The sequence below is a fragment of the Scyliorhinus torazame genome, chromosome 15 (assembly GCF_047496885.1).
Source record: "Scyliorhinus torazame isolate Kashiwa2021f chromosome 15, sScyTor2.1, whole genome shotgun sequence".
In the NCBI taxonomy this organism is placed as follows: Eukaryota; Metazoa; Chordata; class Chondrichthyes; order Carcharhiniformes; family Scyliorhinidae; genus Scyliorhinus; species Scyliorhinus torazame.
The window spans coordinates 200,072,393-200,087,727 of NC_092721.1; the positions used below are offsets into that span (position 1 = coordinate 200,072,393).

A 15,335-nucleotide genomic window follows, 5' to 3' on the forward strand; every position below is an offset into this window, starting at 1 on the left:
CCCGGAGGAAACTCACGCAGACACGGGAAGAGAGTGCAAACTCCACACAGACAGTGACTCAAGGCCGGAATTGAACTTGGGTCATGGCGCTGTGAGGCAACAGTGCTAACAACTGTATCACCGTGCTGCCCAGATTATTTTGTGACTCAAGACTAACAGCAGTGTGTTGACACTTAACTGCCTGCTGCCTAGGAACCCACTCAGTTCAAAGGCAATTACGGATGGGCAACAAACGTCAACAATGGCAGATTTCCTTCTCCTTCCCTAAAAGCATTAGTTAAAGAGATGGTTTTTTTACAACAATCATTGACATGGTCATCATTAATCTAGTTTTCAATTCCACCAGTTGCCATGGCGGGATTTGACTCCCAGTTCCCGAGCATCAGCCTGGACCTTTGGATTACTCGTCATTACTGCTGTGCCACCAACACCCCACAATTAAGTGGTGGAAACAATGCTAAAAATGAATTTCAGTACAAATAGTAGACTTTGTGATATCAATCCCAGTTTAAATCCCTTTCAGCTTTCACTGCCTGTCTGCTGTTTCCTCCTCACTTATGTTTGATCTTCTCCAACAGTTTGCTGATTATCAAGTTGTAGCCTGTGTCAAATCTTACAAGGTTATGCTTATAACAAACATTCAGATGGTCAGAAAACCAATTATAGTTTCAGACCTGCCTACGGTCTTCCTTGTCCATTAAAGCTATTTTCATTCCAATCAACTTCACGCAAAACTAAATGTTGCTTCCAAATCATGAGCATGAACACTGATTTTGCACTTCTAGCACAGAAGAAAAAGTCTTCAGGCAATTCCCTCTACCTCTTCTGCAGTACCCCTCTCATTTTTGGAACATTCCTCTATTTTAATAAGAAAATCCGCAGCAAAGAAAATCTATTCAACCCATCAGGCCCCTGCAGTAAATTCCTGCAAGGGATTTCTCTCCCTTAATATCTTTCAGTGCCCTACCTTGGGTAACAGGAACCACAATGCTTAAATTCATGTCACAACAGCTCCAGATCCCAAATCAACTCCCTTCACGATCAGGAGCTGCTTTCACATTTTGTGGGAGAGAATAAGGTTCTTAAAATTTCTAACCATGGTCAAAGGTTTGTAAAGGCTGTGCTTGGTTCTCTGCTTAGATCCCAAGTTTGTGTGCTCCCTTATCTGAAGCTTTGTTTGATGGTGTCATGTTTCTGCTCAACATGTTCTCCAGAAGATATTGAATGACTTAAGCCCTTAAGTGATGGATTCTTCTAATCTCCTACATGTCCTGCATTATCACAATGCAGACATCAAGGCTCATAACTGCATCCTCTCCTCCAAATCACTATTACTCAGGATTTACAATCAGGCGAAGCTCGAAGGGCAGCACCTTGGCGCAGTGGTTAGCACTGCTGACTCACGGCGCCGAGGTCCCAGGTTCGACCCTGGGCTCTGGGTCACTGTCCGTGTGCACTTTGCACATTCTCCCCGTATTTGCGTGGGTTCCGCCCCCACAACCCAACGATGTCCCTTAATTGAAAAAATGAATTGGGCACTCTAAAATTTAATAAGAAAGAAAAAACAGCTCTTACTATTCCTCTTTATATTTCTAGCTATCTTGCTCTCATACTCAAATTTTTCCATCTTTATTTTTTTTCATTGTTGACTGTTCTTTATATTCTGTCCAATCTTCCCTGTCTTTGCGTAATCATGTTTTTTCTTGAAGTTTGATACAGTCTCCCTTTTTTAGTGAACCACGGATGGTGGGTCCAAGATGGCCCTCTTGGAATTTTTCTCGCTCATTGGAATGCATCTATTCTGAAATACTCCTTTAATGTCTGCCACTGCATTTCCCACTGACCTATCGCTTAATCTCTTTTGCAAATATATTACATCGATACGACACTGAACCCCTCGGACCATAGCCAATGTAAAGCAGACAGCTGACAAAGTAACACCCTATTTATTTGATAAACATGAAACCAATGTGCTAGCAGACAGACACGTATTTCCAAGCTGAGCAATTGCAAAGGCAATGAATAATCTGTAAAACAATCAAACAGCAACACAGGAAATACTCTCTGTGTGGCGATCAGCTCTCATGAAAGGTGATTAGTCTAAAACACCATTTCTGAATACCTCCTCACAGATGCTGCCTGACCTGCTGGGTATTGCCAGCATTTTCTATTTCTAGCATCCACAATATTTTGCTTTTGTTGTGGAAACATGTACAACATCCCCCATTACCATTGATTTCCCTGTTGCTAAAAAAAAAGATAAAGATCCGACGGAGTGTGGGTCGTGAATGTGGACGCAAAAGTATTGGCTAAGGTACTGGGCAGCACGGTAGCACAAGTGATTAGCACTGTGGCTTCACAGCGCCAGGGTCCCAGGTTCGATTCCCCGCTGGGTCACTGTCTGTGCGGAGTTTGCACGTTCTCCCCGTGTGTGCGTGGGTTTCCTCCGGGTGCTCCGGTTTCCTCCCACAGTCCAAAGACGTGCAGGTTAGGTGGATTGGCCATGCTAAATTACCCGTAGTGTCCATAAGGGTTGGGAGGGGTTATTGGGTTGCGGGGATAAGGTGGAAGTGAGGGATTAATGTGGGTCGGTGCAGACTCGATGGGCCGAATGGCCTCCTTCTGCACTGTATGTTCTATGTATTCTATGTATGTACTTGCGGGTAGGCTGGAGGAGTGCCTCCCGACGGTGATAGGTGAAGATCAGAAGGGGTTCGTGAGATGGAGGCAGCTCTTTTCAAACATTAGAAGGGTATTGAACGTCATTATGGCACCGGCAGAGGGGAAGGAAACAGAGGTGGTTGGGCATTGGCCGCTGAGAAGGCGTTTGACCGGGTAGAATGGGAGTACTTGATGGCAATTCTGGAGCAGTTTGGGATTGGACCAAGATTTGTGAACTGGGTAAAGCTACTATACAAGAAGCCGAGGGCAAGTGTCCGCACAAACAACATCAGCTCGAGATACTTTTCTCTCCACCGTGAGACTAGGCAGGGATGTCCTATCCCCCCCCCCACTGCTGTTTGCACTCGCGTGAGCCGTTGGCCATCATATTAAGATGTTCGAGGGTATGGAAAGGAATAGTGCAGGGGGGGGGATAGAGCACAGGGTGTCCTTTTATGCCGATGACTTGCTGTTATACGTGTCAGAACCAAGAGTGTCGATAGGGGGAATATTAGAGCTGCTTCGGGTGTTTGGGTCTTTCTCGGGGTACAAACTAAATCAAGACAAGAGTGAGTATTTTGTGGTGTCTCGGCCGGGGGTGGGGGGGGCTGCCATTCCGTAGGGCAGGGACTCACTTTAGGTACCTGGGGGTGCAGGTTGCCCGGAAGTGGGGGGGGGGGGGGGGGCTCCGCAGGTACAACATTTCTAGTTTGGTGGGGAGAGTGAAAGCCAATCTGGCAAGGTGGGATTGTCTCCCTCTGTCACTGGCGGGTCATGTACAGGCGGTTAACATGAACGTGTTACTGCGATTTGTGTTTATTTTTCAATCCCTGCCGATTTTCCTGCCAAAGACTTTTTTCAGAGAGATTGCGAGAAGGATTACGTTGTTCATATGGGGAGGGATGGTGGCCAGAGTTAGAAAGGTGCTACTGCAGAGGGGAAGACAGGCAGGGGGTTTGGGTCTTCTGAACCTGATGTATTACTACTGGGCGGCGAATGTGGAGAAGGTGTGGAGCTGAGTCAGAGGGGTTGATTCCCAATGGATGTGCAGGGGGTCGGGATCGAAAGCACTAGCAACAGCGCTGCTCCCGATAGCCCTGGGGAAGTACTCAGGGAGTCCAGTAATAATAGCTTCATTGAGAATTTGGAGGCAGTTTCGTCAACAGTTCGGGTTGGGGGCAGAGTCAAGGGAAATGCCGATTCGGGGGAACCACAGATTTCAGTCAGGGAGCTGGGATGGAAATTTTCGGAAATGGGAGGAGAAGGGAATTAAGACACAAAAAGATTTGTTTCTTAGATGTCGGTTTGCAGGATTGAAGGAGCTGGAAGCGAAGTATGGGCTGGAGCAGGGGGAAATGTTTAGGTACATGCGGGTTTGAGATTTTGTCAGAAAGGAGATACAGAGATTCCCGGAGGAGCCAGCCTCTACGTTGCTGGAGGAGGTGCTGCCGACAGGGGGACTGGAGAAGGGGGTAGTGTCAGCAGTTTACGGAGCTATTTTGGAAGAGGAGAAGGCACCACTGGAAGGGATCAAAGCAAAGTGAGAAGAGTTGGGAGAGGATATGGAGGGGTTCTGATGTGAGGTGCCCCGGAGTGTGAATGCCTCCACCTCGTGCGCGAGGTTGGGCCTGATACAGCTGAAGGTGGTGTTCAGAGCACACCTCACGAGGGCGAGGACGAGCCGATTCTTTGAAGGAGTAGAAGGTGTGTGTGAACGTTGCCGCGCGCAGGGTTGGGGGGCCTAATCACGTTCATATGTTTTGGTCCTGTCCAAAGCTAGAGGCCAGTCTAGAGGCTAGGGCCAATCAAGGACAGTCGTGGGAAGTTGCGCGTGGAGTCTGAGGAGATAGGCGAGGCCATATTGGATTTGGTACTGGGTAATGAACCAGGACAGGTGTTAGATTTGGAGGTAGTTGAGCACTTTGGTGATAGTGACCACAAATCGATTAAGTTTACTTTAGTGATGGAAAGGGATAGGTATATACCGCAGGGCAAGAGTTATATCTGGGGGAAAGGCAATAATGATGCGATGAGGCAAGACTTAGGATGCATCGGATGGATAGGAAAACTGCAGGGGATGGGCACAATGGAAATGTGGAGCTTGTTCAAGGAACGGCTACTGTGTGTCCTTGATAAGAACGTACCTGTCAGGTAGGGAGGAAGTGGTCGAGCAAGGGAACCGTGGTTTACTAAAGCAGTCGAAACACTTGTCAAGAGGAAGGAGGAGGCAATTTTCTTTCTTCTCCCATGTACACAAAGCCTACTCCCGGATATATTTTTTTGTTCTGGTCAGGGCGCTCATCCCGAGGGTGGAGGGAACGGAGTATTCGGCCATAGCCGTTTCGGACCATGCCCCACACTGGGTGGAACTGGAGCTGGGAGAGGAGAGGGACCAACGCCCGCTGTGGCGGCTGGATGTGGGACTGCTGGCGGACGAGGTGGTGTGTGGGAAGGTGAGGGGGTGTATCGAAAGGTACTTGGAGGCCAACGACAACGGGGAGGTGCTGGTAGGGGTGGTATGGGAGGCGTTAAAGGCGGTGGTCAGGGGAGAGCTAATCTCCATTAGGGCTCATAGGGAGAAGACAGAGGGCATGGAAAGGGAGAGGTTAGTGGGGGAGATTTTGAGTGGACAGGAGATACGCAGAGGCCCCGGAGGAAAGATTACTTGGGGAAAGACGACGGCTCCAGACGGAGTTTGACCTGTTGACCACAGGGAAGGCGGAGACACAGTGGAGGAAAGCGCAGGGGGTGACCTATTAGTATGGGTAAAAGGCTAGTCGGATGCTGGCACACCAGCTCCGTAAAAGGATGGCAGCGAGGGAAATAGGTGGAGTCAAAGAAGGAAGGGGAGCCATGGTTCGGAGTGCGACGAAAATAAACAAGGTATTTAAGGCCTTCTATGAAGAGCTGTACAGATCCCAGCCCCCAGGGAGGGGGAAGAGGGTATGAGACGATTCCTAGACCAACTGAGATTCCAGAGGGTGGAGGAGCAAGAGGTGGCTGGTCTGGGGGCACCAATTGGGTTGGAGGAGCTGAGCAAGGGTTTGGGGAGCATGCAGGCGGGGAAGGCCCCGGGACCGGACGGGTTCGCGGTGGAGTTCTACAGGAAGTACGTAGACCTGTTGGCCCCGCTACTAGTGAGGATCTTTAATGAGGCAAGAGGAGGGGACCCTACCTCCGACAATGTCGGAAGCGACAATTTCTTTGATCCTAAAGTGGGACAAGGACCCACTGCAATGTGGATCGTACAGGCCGATCTCGCTCCTTAATGTGGATGCAAAGTTGCTGGCAAAAGTGCTGGCCACGAGGATCGAGGACTGTGTCGCGGGGGTGATTCACGAGGACCAGACAGGATTTGTAAAGGGTAGGCAGCTAAACACCAATGTGCGGCGGCTCCTAAACGTGATAATGATGCCATCGGTGGAGGGAGAAGCGGAGATAGTGGCAGTTATGGACGCGGAGAAGGCCTTTGACCGAATAGAGTGGGAGTACCTCTGGGAGGTGCTGCGTAGGTTTGGGTTCGGGTTTATCAGTTGGATTAAGCTCCTTTACAGAGCCCCGGTGGCGAGTGTAATGACGAACCGGCGGAGGTCGGAGTACTTTTGACTGTACCGAGGGACGAGGCAGGGGTGCCCCCTGTCCCCCCTGTTGTTCGCATTGGCGATCGAACTATTGGCCATGTCATTGAGGGAGTCTAATAAATGGAGGGGGGTGGTACTAGGGGGAGAAGAGCATCGGGTGTCGCTATATGCGGATGACCTGTTGCTGTACGTGGCGGATCCAATGGAGGGGATGGTGGAGGTCATGCAGACTCTCAGGGAGTTTGGGGAGTTTTCGGGCTATAAGCTCAATGTAAGGAAGAGTGAGCTCTTTGTATTACAGGCGGGGGACCAGAGGGATAGGGGGCCTACTGCTGAGGAGGGCGGAGGGAGGAAGGCCCTACATAAACTGAATCGGACGAGGTTGGTGGAGCAAATGGAGGAGGATTTTAAAAGTTGGGACATGCTACCGTTCTCGCTGGCGGGGAGAGTGCAATCGGTCAAAATGGTGGTCCTTCCGAGGTTTTTGTTTGTGTTTCAGTGCCTTCCCATCGTGATCACGAAGGCCTTTTGTAAGAGAGTAGGCAGGAGTATTATGGAGTTTGTGTGGGCGAATAAGACCCCGAGGGTAAGGAGAGGGGTCCTGGAACGCAGTAGGGACCGAGGAGGGTTGGCGCTGCCAAACCTGGGGAGCTACTACTGGGCAGCAAATGTGTCGATGATCCGCAAGTGGGTTATGGAGGGAGAGGGGGCGGCATGGAAGAGGATGGAGATGGCGTCCTGCAAAGGAACGAGCCTGGCGGCGTTGGTGATGGTACCGCTGCCGCTCTCGCCGACAAAGTATACCATAAGCCCGATGGTGGCGCCAACGCTAAGGATCTGGGGCCAGTGGAGATGGCATAGGGGTGCAATGGGAGCATCGGTGTGGTCCCCGATCAGGGGTAACCATCGGTTTGTCCCGGGGAAGATGGACGGGGGTTCCAGAGCTGGCATCGGGCGGGGATCAGAAGAATGGGGGACCTGTTCATTGACGGAACGTTTGCGAGCCTAGGGGCACTGGAGGAGAAGTTTGAGTTACCCCAGGGAAATGCCTTTAGATATATGCAGGTGAGGGCTTTTGTGAGGCAACAGGTGAGGGAATTCCCGTTGCTCCCGGCACAAGAAATTCAAGACAGGGTGATCTCGGGTGCATGGGTCGGGGAGGGCAAGGCGTCGGCAATACACCAGGAGATGAAAGAAAAGGGGGAAGCGCTGGTAGAAGAGTCGAAGGGTAAATGGAAGGAGGAGCTGGGGGAGGAGATCAAGGAAGGTCTGTGGGCTGATGCCCTGGGTAGGGTTAATTCCTCCTCCTTATGTGCCAGGCTCAGCCGGATACCATTTAAGGTGGTTCACAGAGCTCACTTGAGGGAGGCGAGGTTGAGCAGGTTCTTTGGGGTAGAGGACAGATGTGGAAGGTACTCAGGGAGCCTGGCGAACCATGTCCATATGTTTTGGTCATGCCCGGCACTGGAGTGGTTCTGGAGAGGAGTGGCGGGAGCAATATCTCAGGTGGTGAAAGTCCAGGTCAAGCCAAGCTGGGGGCTAGCAATATTCGGAGTAGTGGACGAACCGGGAGTCCAGGAGGCGAAAGAGGCCGGTATCCTGGCCTTTGCGTCCCTAGTTGCCCGGCGAAGGATCTTGCTAATGTGGAAGGAGGCGAAGCCCCCCAGCATGGAGGCCTGGATAAACGATATGGCTGGGTTCATAAAGTTGGAGGGGATCAAGTTTGCCTTGACAGGGTCTGCGCAGGGGTTCTACAGGCAGTGGCAACCGTTCCTAGACTATCTCACGGACCGTTAGAGGGAGGTCGGTTAGCAGCAGCAGCAACCTGGGGGGGGGGGGGGGGGCTGCCTGGGGGGGGGGGGGGGGGGGGGGGTGAGCAAGAGATAACATGAAGAGTCGGGGAAACTGGCACGTAAGGGAGAGAGCCAGTGTACAAAGCTATGTAAATATACTATTTTGCCATGTATATATCTTGCTCCGCACGATTTCTCGTTTCTTTTTGTTACGGGGGGGGGGGGGGGGGGGGTTATTGTTTGTAAGGGAGAAAAATTGTGTTAAAAACTTTAATAAATATATTTTAATTTTTTTTTTTTAAAAGAGGAAGAAGGAGGCTTATGTAAAGATGAGACATGAAGGTTCAGTTAGGGCGCTCGAGAGCTACAAGTTAGCTAGGAAGGACCTAAAGAGAGAACTAAGAAGAGCCAGGAGGGGACATGAGAAGTCTTTGGCAGGTAGGATCAAGGATAACCTTAAAGCTTTCTATAGATATGTCAGGAATAAAAGAATGACTAGGGTAAGAGTAGGGCCAGTCAAGGACAGTAGTGGGAACTTGTGTGTGGAGTCCGAGGAGGTAGGAGAGGTGCTAAATGAATATTTTTCGTCAGTATTCACACAGGAAAAAGACAATGTTGCCGAGGAGAATACTGAGATTCAGGCTACTAGACTAGAAGGGCTTGAGAAGTTCATAAGGAGGAGGTGTTAGCAATTCTGGAAAGTGTGAAAATAGATAAGTCCCCTGGGCCGGATGAGATTTATCCTAGGATTCTCTGGGAAGCTAGGGAGGAGATTGCTGAGCCTTTGGCTTTGATCTTTAAGTCATCTTTGTCTACAGGAATAGTGCCAGAAGACTGGAGGATAGCAAATGTTCTCCCCTTGTTCAAGAAGGGGAGTAGAGACAACCCCGGTAACTATAGACCAGCGAGCCTTACTTCTGTTGTGGGCAAAATCTTGGAAGGTTTATAAGAGATAGGATGTACAAGCATCTGGAAAGGAATAATTTGATTAGAGATAGTCAACACGGTGTTGTGAAGGGTAGGTCGTGCCTCACAAACCTTATTGAGTTCTTTGAGAAGGTGACCAAACAGGTGGATGAGGTGTATATGGATTTCAGTAAAGCGTTTGATAAGGTTCCCCACGGTAGGCTACTGCAGGAAATACGGAGGAATGGGATTCAGGGTGATTTAGCAGTTTGGATCAGAAATTGGCTAGCTGGAAGAAGACAAAGGGTGGTGGTTGATAGGAAATGTTCAGACTGGAGTCCAGTTACTAGTGGTATACCACAAGGATCTGTTTTGGGGCCACTGCTGTTTGTCATTTTCATTAATGACCTGGAGGAGGGCATAGAAGGATGGGTGAGTAAATTTGCAGATGAAATGAAAATTGACTATTGTCACAAGTAGGCTTCAAATGAAGTTACTGTGAAAAGTCCCTAGTCGCCACATTCCGGCACCTGTTCGGGGAGGCTGTTACGGGATGACACTGAAGTCGGTGGAGTTCCTCAGTGAGGAAGGATGTTACAAGTTACAGAGGGACATAGATAAGCTGCAGTGCTGGCCTGAGAGATGGCAAATGGAGTTTAATGCAGAAAAGTGAGGCGATTCATTTTGGAAGGAATAACAGGAAGACAGAGTACTGGGCTAATGGTAAGATTCTTGGTAGTGTGGATGAGCAGAGAGATCTCGGTGTCCATGTACATAGATCCCTGAAAGTTGCCACCCAGGTTGAAGGTTGTTAAGAAGGCGTACGGTGTGTTAGCTTTTATTGGTAGAGGGACTGAGTTTCGGAGCCATGAGGTCATGTTGCAGTTGTACAAAACTCTGGTGCGGCCGCATGTGGAGTATTGCGTGCAATTCTGGTCATGGCATTATAGGAAGGATGTGGAAGCATTGGAAAGGGTGCAGAGGAGATTTACTAGAATTTTGCCTGGTATGGAGGGAAGATCTTATGAGGAAAGGCTGAGGGACTTGAGGCTGTTTTCGTTAGAAAGGAGGTTAAGAGGTGACTTAATTGAGGCATACAAGATGATCAGAGGATTAGATAGGCAGGACAGTGAGAGCCTTTTTCCTCAGATGGTGATGTCTAGCACGAGGGGACATAACTTTAAATTGAGGGGAGATAGATATAAGACAGATGTCAGAGGTAGGTTCTTTACTCAGAGAGTAGTAAGGGCGTGGAATGCCCTGCCTGCAACAGTAGTGGACTTGCCAACACTAAGGGCATTCAAATGGTCATTGGATAGACATATGGACGATAAGGGAATAGTGTAGATGGGCTTTAGAATGGTTTCACAGTTCGGGGCGCAACATCGAGGGCCAAAGGGCCTGTACTGCGCTGTAATGTTCTATGTTCTAGAGGATTACAGGAAGGAGGTTTTTAGGGTAATTTCTAAAGTGGTGCACGTGAAACTGGACCCGGGACCCCGGGAGGCCATAGTCAGGGTGTCGGACCAGCCAGGGTTGGAAACGGGTGCGGAGGCAGATGTTGTACCCTTTGCCTCACTGATCACCCGAAGGCGGATCCTGATGGGTTGGAGAGCAACCTCTCCACCCTGTGCCCTGGCGTGGCGGGCCTGTTGGAATTCTTGACTCTTGAGACGGTTAAGTTTGAACTGAGGGGAAGGATGGAGGGGTTCTACAATTCATGGGCATTATTCATTATGCACTTTCAAGAACTGGATAACATCGAACATCAGTTGGGGCGGGTGGGAGGGCGGTGTGTGTTAATGGTGGCTATGGGTGATTCCTGATTCCTTTTTGTCATTTGTTTACGTGAACATGTGGGCGAATGCTTGGGGTTTGGTGGGAGGATGGGCTCGTTGTTACTGATATGGGGATTGACATATTTGTTACTGATTATTGTTTATTGTTGGTGGGTGTAAATTTGGGAGAAAATGTGAAAAAGGAGAATAAAGAAATATTTTTTAAAAAACATCCCCCGTTACATTCTCCTTAGAAACTGGAGAAAGAGGAAAAGAACTGAAAACATACAGTTTGGAAAAGGCAAACTTCCTTTTGGGGGCGCAAAATAGCCGTGAACAATTGAACTGAATCCAAGTACACAAAATAGGGTAGCTGCCAGTTCTATGTAATTATGTAATGCTTGCCCCTCTAAACATTCATTGATTCACTGGTCAATGTCTTGTGTAATTGGCACATGAGCAAAATAAAATAAGCAAAGCCAATATGAACTAAATAGAACAATTCTAAACCATGTGCAAGGATAGAGAGCTGGGGTATCGGTATACAAATCGTGGGAGAGCAAGTTGAGAAAGCTGTCAAAAAGCATGTGGGATCCTTGTCTTTTTTCAAAATAAAATAGCGTAAAACAAGGAAGTCCTACTAATCCTCTATCAAACACAGATTAGGCATCAGCTGGAGTATAGTGCTCCATTCTGAGCTGCACACGTTAAAAGGGTGCCCAGTTCTATATAACAATGGTCTCTAATGGAGAGACTACTACTAATTACATACAGGTCCTGAGGAGAGGATGCAGACGGGAATAGAATTGACAAGGAGGGAATTCAGTTAAGTGGAGAGAATTGAGAAACTAGGATTGTTCGCCTTGCAACAGAGAAGTTTTTCGATCGGATAGAAGCGTTCTAAGACATCAGTGAATTTGATGAGTAAATAAGGAGCAACTATTTGCAGTGGCAGACGATCAAAAGCCCAAGGAACACAAATTAAAGGTGTACAGCAAAAAAAGAGGTAACGCGAGGAAACTTTTTTTTTTCCAAAACAGTATGCTACGATTTGAAATGCACTGAAAAGGCAGTGAAAGCAAATCCAACAACATTAAAATGGAAATTGCATAAAGACTTGAAGACAAACAAAAATACGTAAATGTCGCCCCAGTTCCAGAGGACCATATTGCTCTCCCCAGCAGTACGGGAATTGAACCAACGTTGTTCATAGATTTCATAGAATTTACAGTGCAGAAGGAGGCCATTCGGCCCATCGAGTCTGCACCGGCTCTTGGAAAGAGCACCCTACCCAAGCCCACACCACCCTATCCCCATAACCCAGTAACCCCACTCAACACTAAGGGCAATTTTGGACACTAAGAGCAATTTAGCATGGCCAATCCACCTAACCTGCACATCTTTGGACTATGGGAGGAAACCGGAGCACCTGGAGGAAACCCAGGCACACACGGGGAGAACGTGCAGACTCCGCACAGACAGTGACCCAGCCGGGAATCGAACCTGGGACCCTGGAGCTGTGAAGCAATTGCGCTAACCGCTATGCTACCGTGCTGCCCGTTGGTGGTATTGACGTCGCTCTACGTCACAAACTAGCTGTCCAGCCAACTGAGCTCACCAATCATGCTAAAACAAAAAAGAAAATACAGGGCGACAGAGGAAGAGCAGTAGTCAATTTGTCAGACTCGATGGGCAGAATGGCTTCCTCCTTTAAGGAACAGGAGTCCCCGAGTGCATCCCACTCTCCAACCAATATTCAGTTCTGAGTATGGATGAATAATTGTTCATCTGAAGAATGCAGCCAGACTCAAGAGCAGACACCACACAAGTGGCTCAGCTGTACAAGGAAATCTTGAAGTCAGGATGATTCAATAGGGGAATAAATGGGTACTTTGTGGTCACTGACACAAATCACGGATGGTGCAATGTCTCCCTTTTACACTTTGTGCCAGATTCAAGGATGTTGCTGAGCAGCTGAGAGCACCCCGAATGGGGATGAACAGCTAGCAATTGTGGTCCACATCGGCACCAATGACATAGATAGAAAGAGGGATGTGGTCCTGCAGTCTGAATTTAGGGAACCAGTGCATGTATGCGAATATCTTGAGTGTGGTAAATAAGACCGGTGAGTTACAGGCAGATTGTCACATGGAATTTTGATGTTCTGGTTAGAGGGCAGGATCGGGTGTTAAATATCCCTGGATACAAGGTGTTCAGGAAAGATAGGAAAGGAAGAAAAAAGGGAGGGTTGGTGGTATTGATAAAGGAACACATTACAGTGTTGTAGATAGAGGATATCCCAGAGGAATCAAGGGCAAAATCTATGTGGCATGGGCTTAGGAACAAAATAGGTGTAATTATATTGCTCAGTGTAGTCTATAGGGCACCAACCAGTGTGAAGAGGTTTAGAGGAAATGTCTGAAGAAATTGCAGAGAGATGCAAAAATTATAGAGTAGTTGTAATCGGGGAATTTAATCGTCCAAATAAAGGGGGAGTTGTTCTTAAGAGTATTTTCAGGAAAATATTATTCAGCAATATGTTTGAAGTACCATGAGAAAGAGAGCACTGCTGGATCTGGTTCTTGTGAAAGACAAGGAAATACAAGTGTCAACGGGAGTAGCTGATACAGGCTACTTCAAGGCATATTTCCTCAAAAGAGGAATATAGGGCAAACAAATCCAGAGAAGTTAAATAAAGAAAATATATGCTTATGAGAAGTGACAGGCGGAAAATACAACTATAATCTAACTTTATAAGGTTCAGAGACAAATAAGAAAAGCAAACAGCTTGAAGACTGAAAACAGACTGGCAACTCCCGCCCCCCCCCACCCTCACGCGCCCTCCCCCCCCACCCTCACTCCTTCTCCCCCTTCCCTCCTCCTCCTTCCCTCTTCCCCCCCTCCCTCTTCCCCTCTCCTCCCTCCCCCATCCTTCCCCCTCCCGCCCTTCTCCCTCCCCATCCTAACCCCCTCCCTCCTCCTCCTTCCCTCTTCCCCCCTCTCCTTCTCCCTCCCTCCCCCTCTCCTTCTCCCTCCCTCCCCCTCTCCTTCTCCCTCCCTCCCCCTCTCCTTCTCCCTCCCTCCCCTCTCCTTCTCCCTCCCCCCCTCTCCTTCTCCCTCCTCCCCCCTCTCCTTCTCCCTCCCCCCCCTCTCCTTCTCCCTCCCTCCCCTCTCCTCCTCCCTCCCTCCCCTCTCCTCCTCCCTCCCCCCTCTCCTCCTCCCCCCCCCCTCTCCTTCTCCCTCCTCCCCCCCCCCTCTCCTTCTCCCTCCTCCCCCCCTCTCCTTCTCCCTCCTCCCCCCCTCTCCTTCTCCCTCCTCCCCCCCCCCTCTCCTTCTCCCTCCTCCCCCCCCCTCTCCTTCTCCCTCCTCCCCCCCCTCTCCTTCTCCCTCCTCCCCCCCTCTCCTTCTCCCTCCTCCCCCCCTCTCCTTCTCCCTCCTCCCCCCCTCTCCTTCTCCCTCCTCCCCCCCCTCTCCTTCTCCCTCCTCCCCCCCCTCTCCTTCTCCCTCCTCCCCCCCCTCTCCTTCTCCCTCCTCCCCCCCCCTCTCCTTCTCCCTCCTCCCCCCCCTTTCCCTCTCCCCTCTCCTCTCCCTCCTCCCCCCCTCTCCTTCTCCCTCCTCCCCCCCTCTCCTTCTCCCTCCTCCCCCCCCCTCTCCTTCTCCCTCCTCCTCTCCTTCTCCCTCCTCCCCCCCCCTCTCCTTCTCCCTCCTCCCCCCCCTCTCCTTCTCCCTCCTCCCCCCCCTCTCCTTCTCCCTCCTCCCCCCCCCTCTCCTTCTCCCTCCTCCCCCCCTCTCCTTCTCCCTCCCCCCCCCTCTCCTTCTCCCCCCCCTCTCCTTCTCCCTCCTCCCCCCTCTCCTTCTCCCTCCTCCCCCCCTCTCCTTCTCCCTCCTCCCCCCTCCTTCTCCCTCCTCCCCCCCTCTCCTTCTCCCTCCTCCCCCCCCTCTCCTTCTCCCTCCTCCCCCCCTCTCCTTCTCCCTCCTCTCCCCCCCCTCTCCTTCTCCCTCCTCCCCCCCCTCTCCTTCTCCCTTCTCCCTCCTCCCCCCCCTCTCCTTCTCCCTTCTCCCCTCCTCCCCCCCCCCCTCCCCCAGCCCTAAAGCCGGTTCTTACCTGTTGGGAGGTTAACTCGACGTGCACGGCCCGGGATGAACTGACATTCCTGGCGTTCATCGCCGTGCCCGCTACCCGGAGGCGCCGACCCAACCGCCGTTCTGAGCAGGGGGGCCAAGTGCACAGGCCTGGGGCGGGGGGAACTCTGAGCCGGGATGAACGAGCGACCGCCTCTCCTCGGCACTTTGCCCCTGAACCACTTCCCGGCCACAACAACAACAACCGCCAGCACGAGCAGCCGCGCCGCCTCCCCCTCCGACCAGTCCCAGCACGCCTGCGCGGATCCTGCCGCGCATTCCCATTGGCCAGGCCGCGCCGGGACACACGTGGGGGCGGAGCCAATGGACAGCGGGCCGGTCGCGGATTGGTCAGCGGGCCCGGCGGCTGTCAATCACCCCCGCCGGCCCGCGCCCCGACAGTTTGTTGGGGAAGGGGGTCAGCTGACCAAGGCGCCCAGGCGACACTGCGCCTGCGCAACGGTGGGAGAAGGGGCGGGGCCAGAGAGGCCAAA

At 50.8% G+C, this 15,335-nt stretch overlaps 1 protein-coding gene across 1 annotated transcript in view; it reads right to left on the minus strand.

The window, feature by feature from the left end:
- Positions 1-15,089, minus strand: part of uvrag (UV radiation resistance associated gene) — a 403,204-nt gene extending 388,115 nt beyond the window's left edge. Inside the window, exon 1 of the mRNA XM_072477416.1 lies at positions 14,825-15,089. Within this exon, the coding sequence (XP_072333517.1) occupies positions 14,825-14,884 (60 nt within the window). The 5' untranslated portion in view covers positions 14,885-15,089. The remainder of the gene's footprint in view (positions 1-14,824) is intronic.
- Positions 15,090-15,335: the final 246 nt, after the last annotated feature.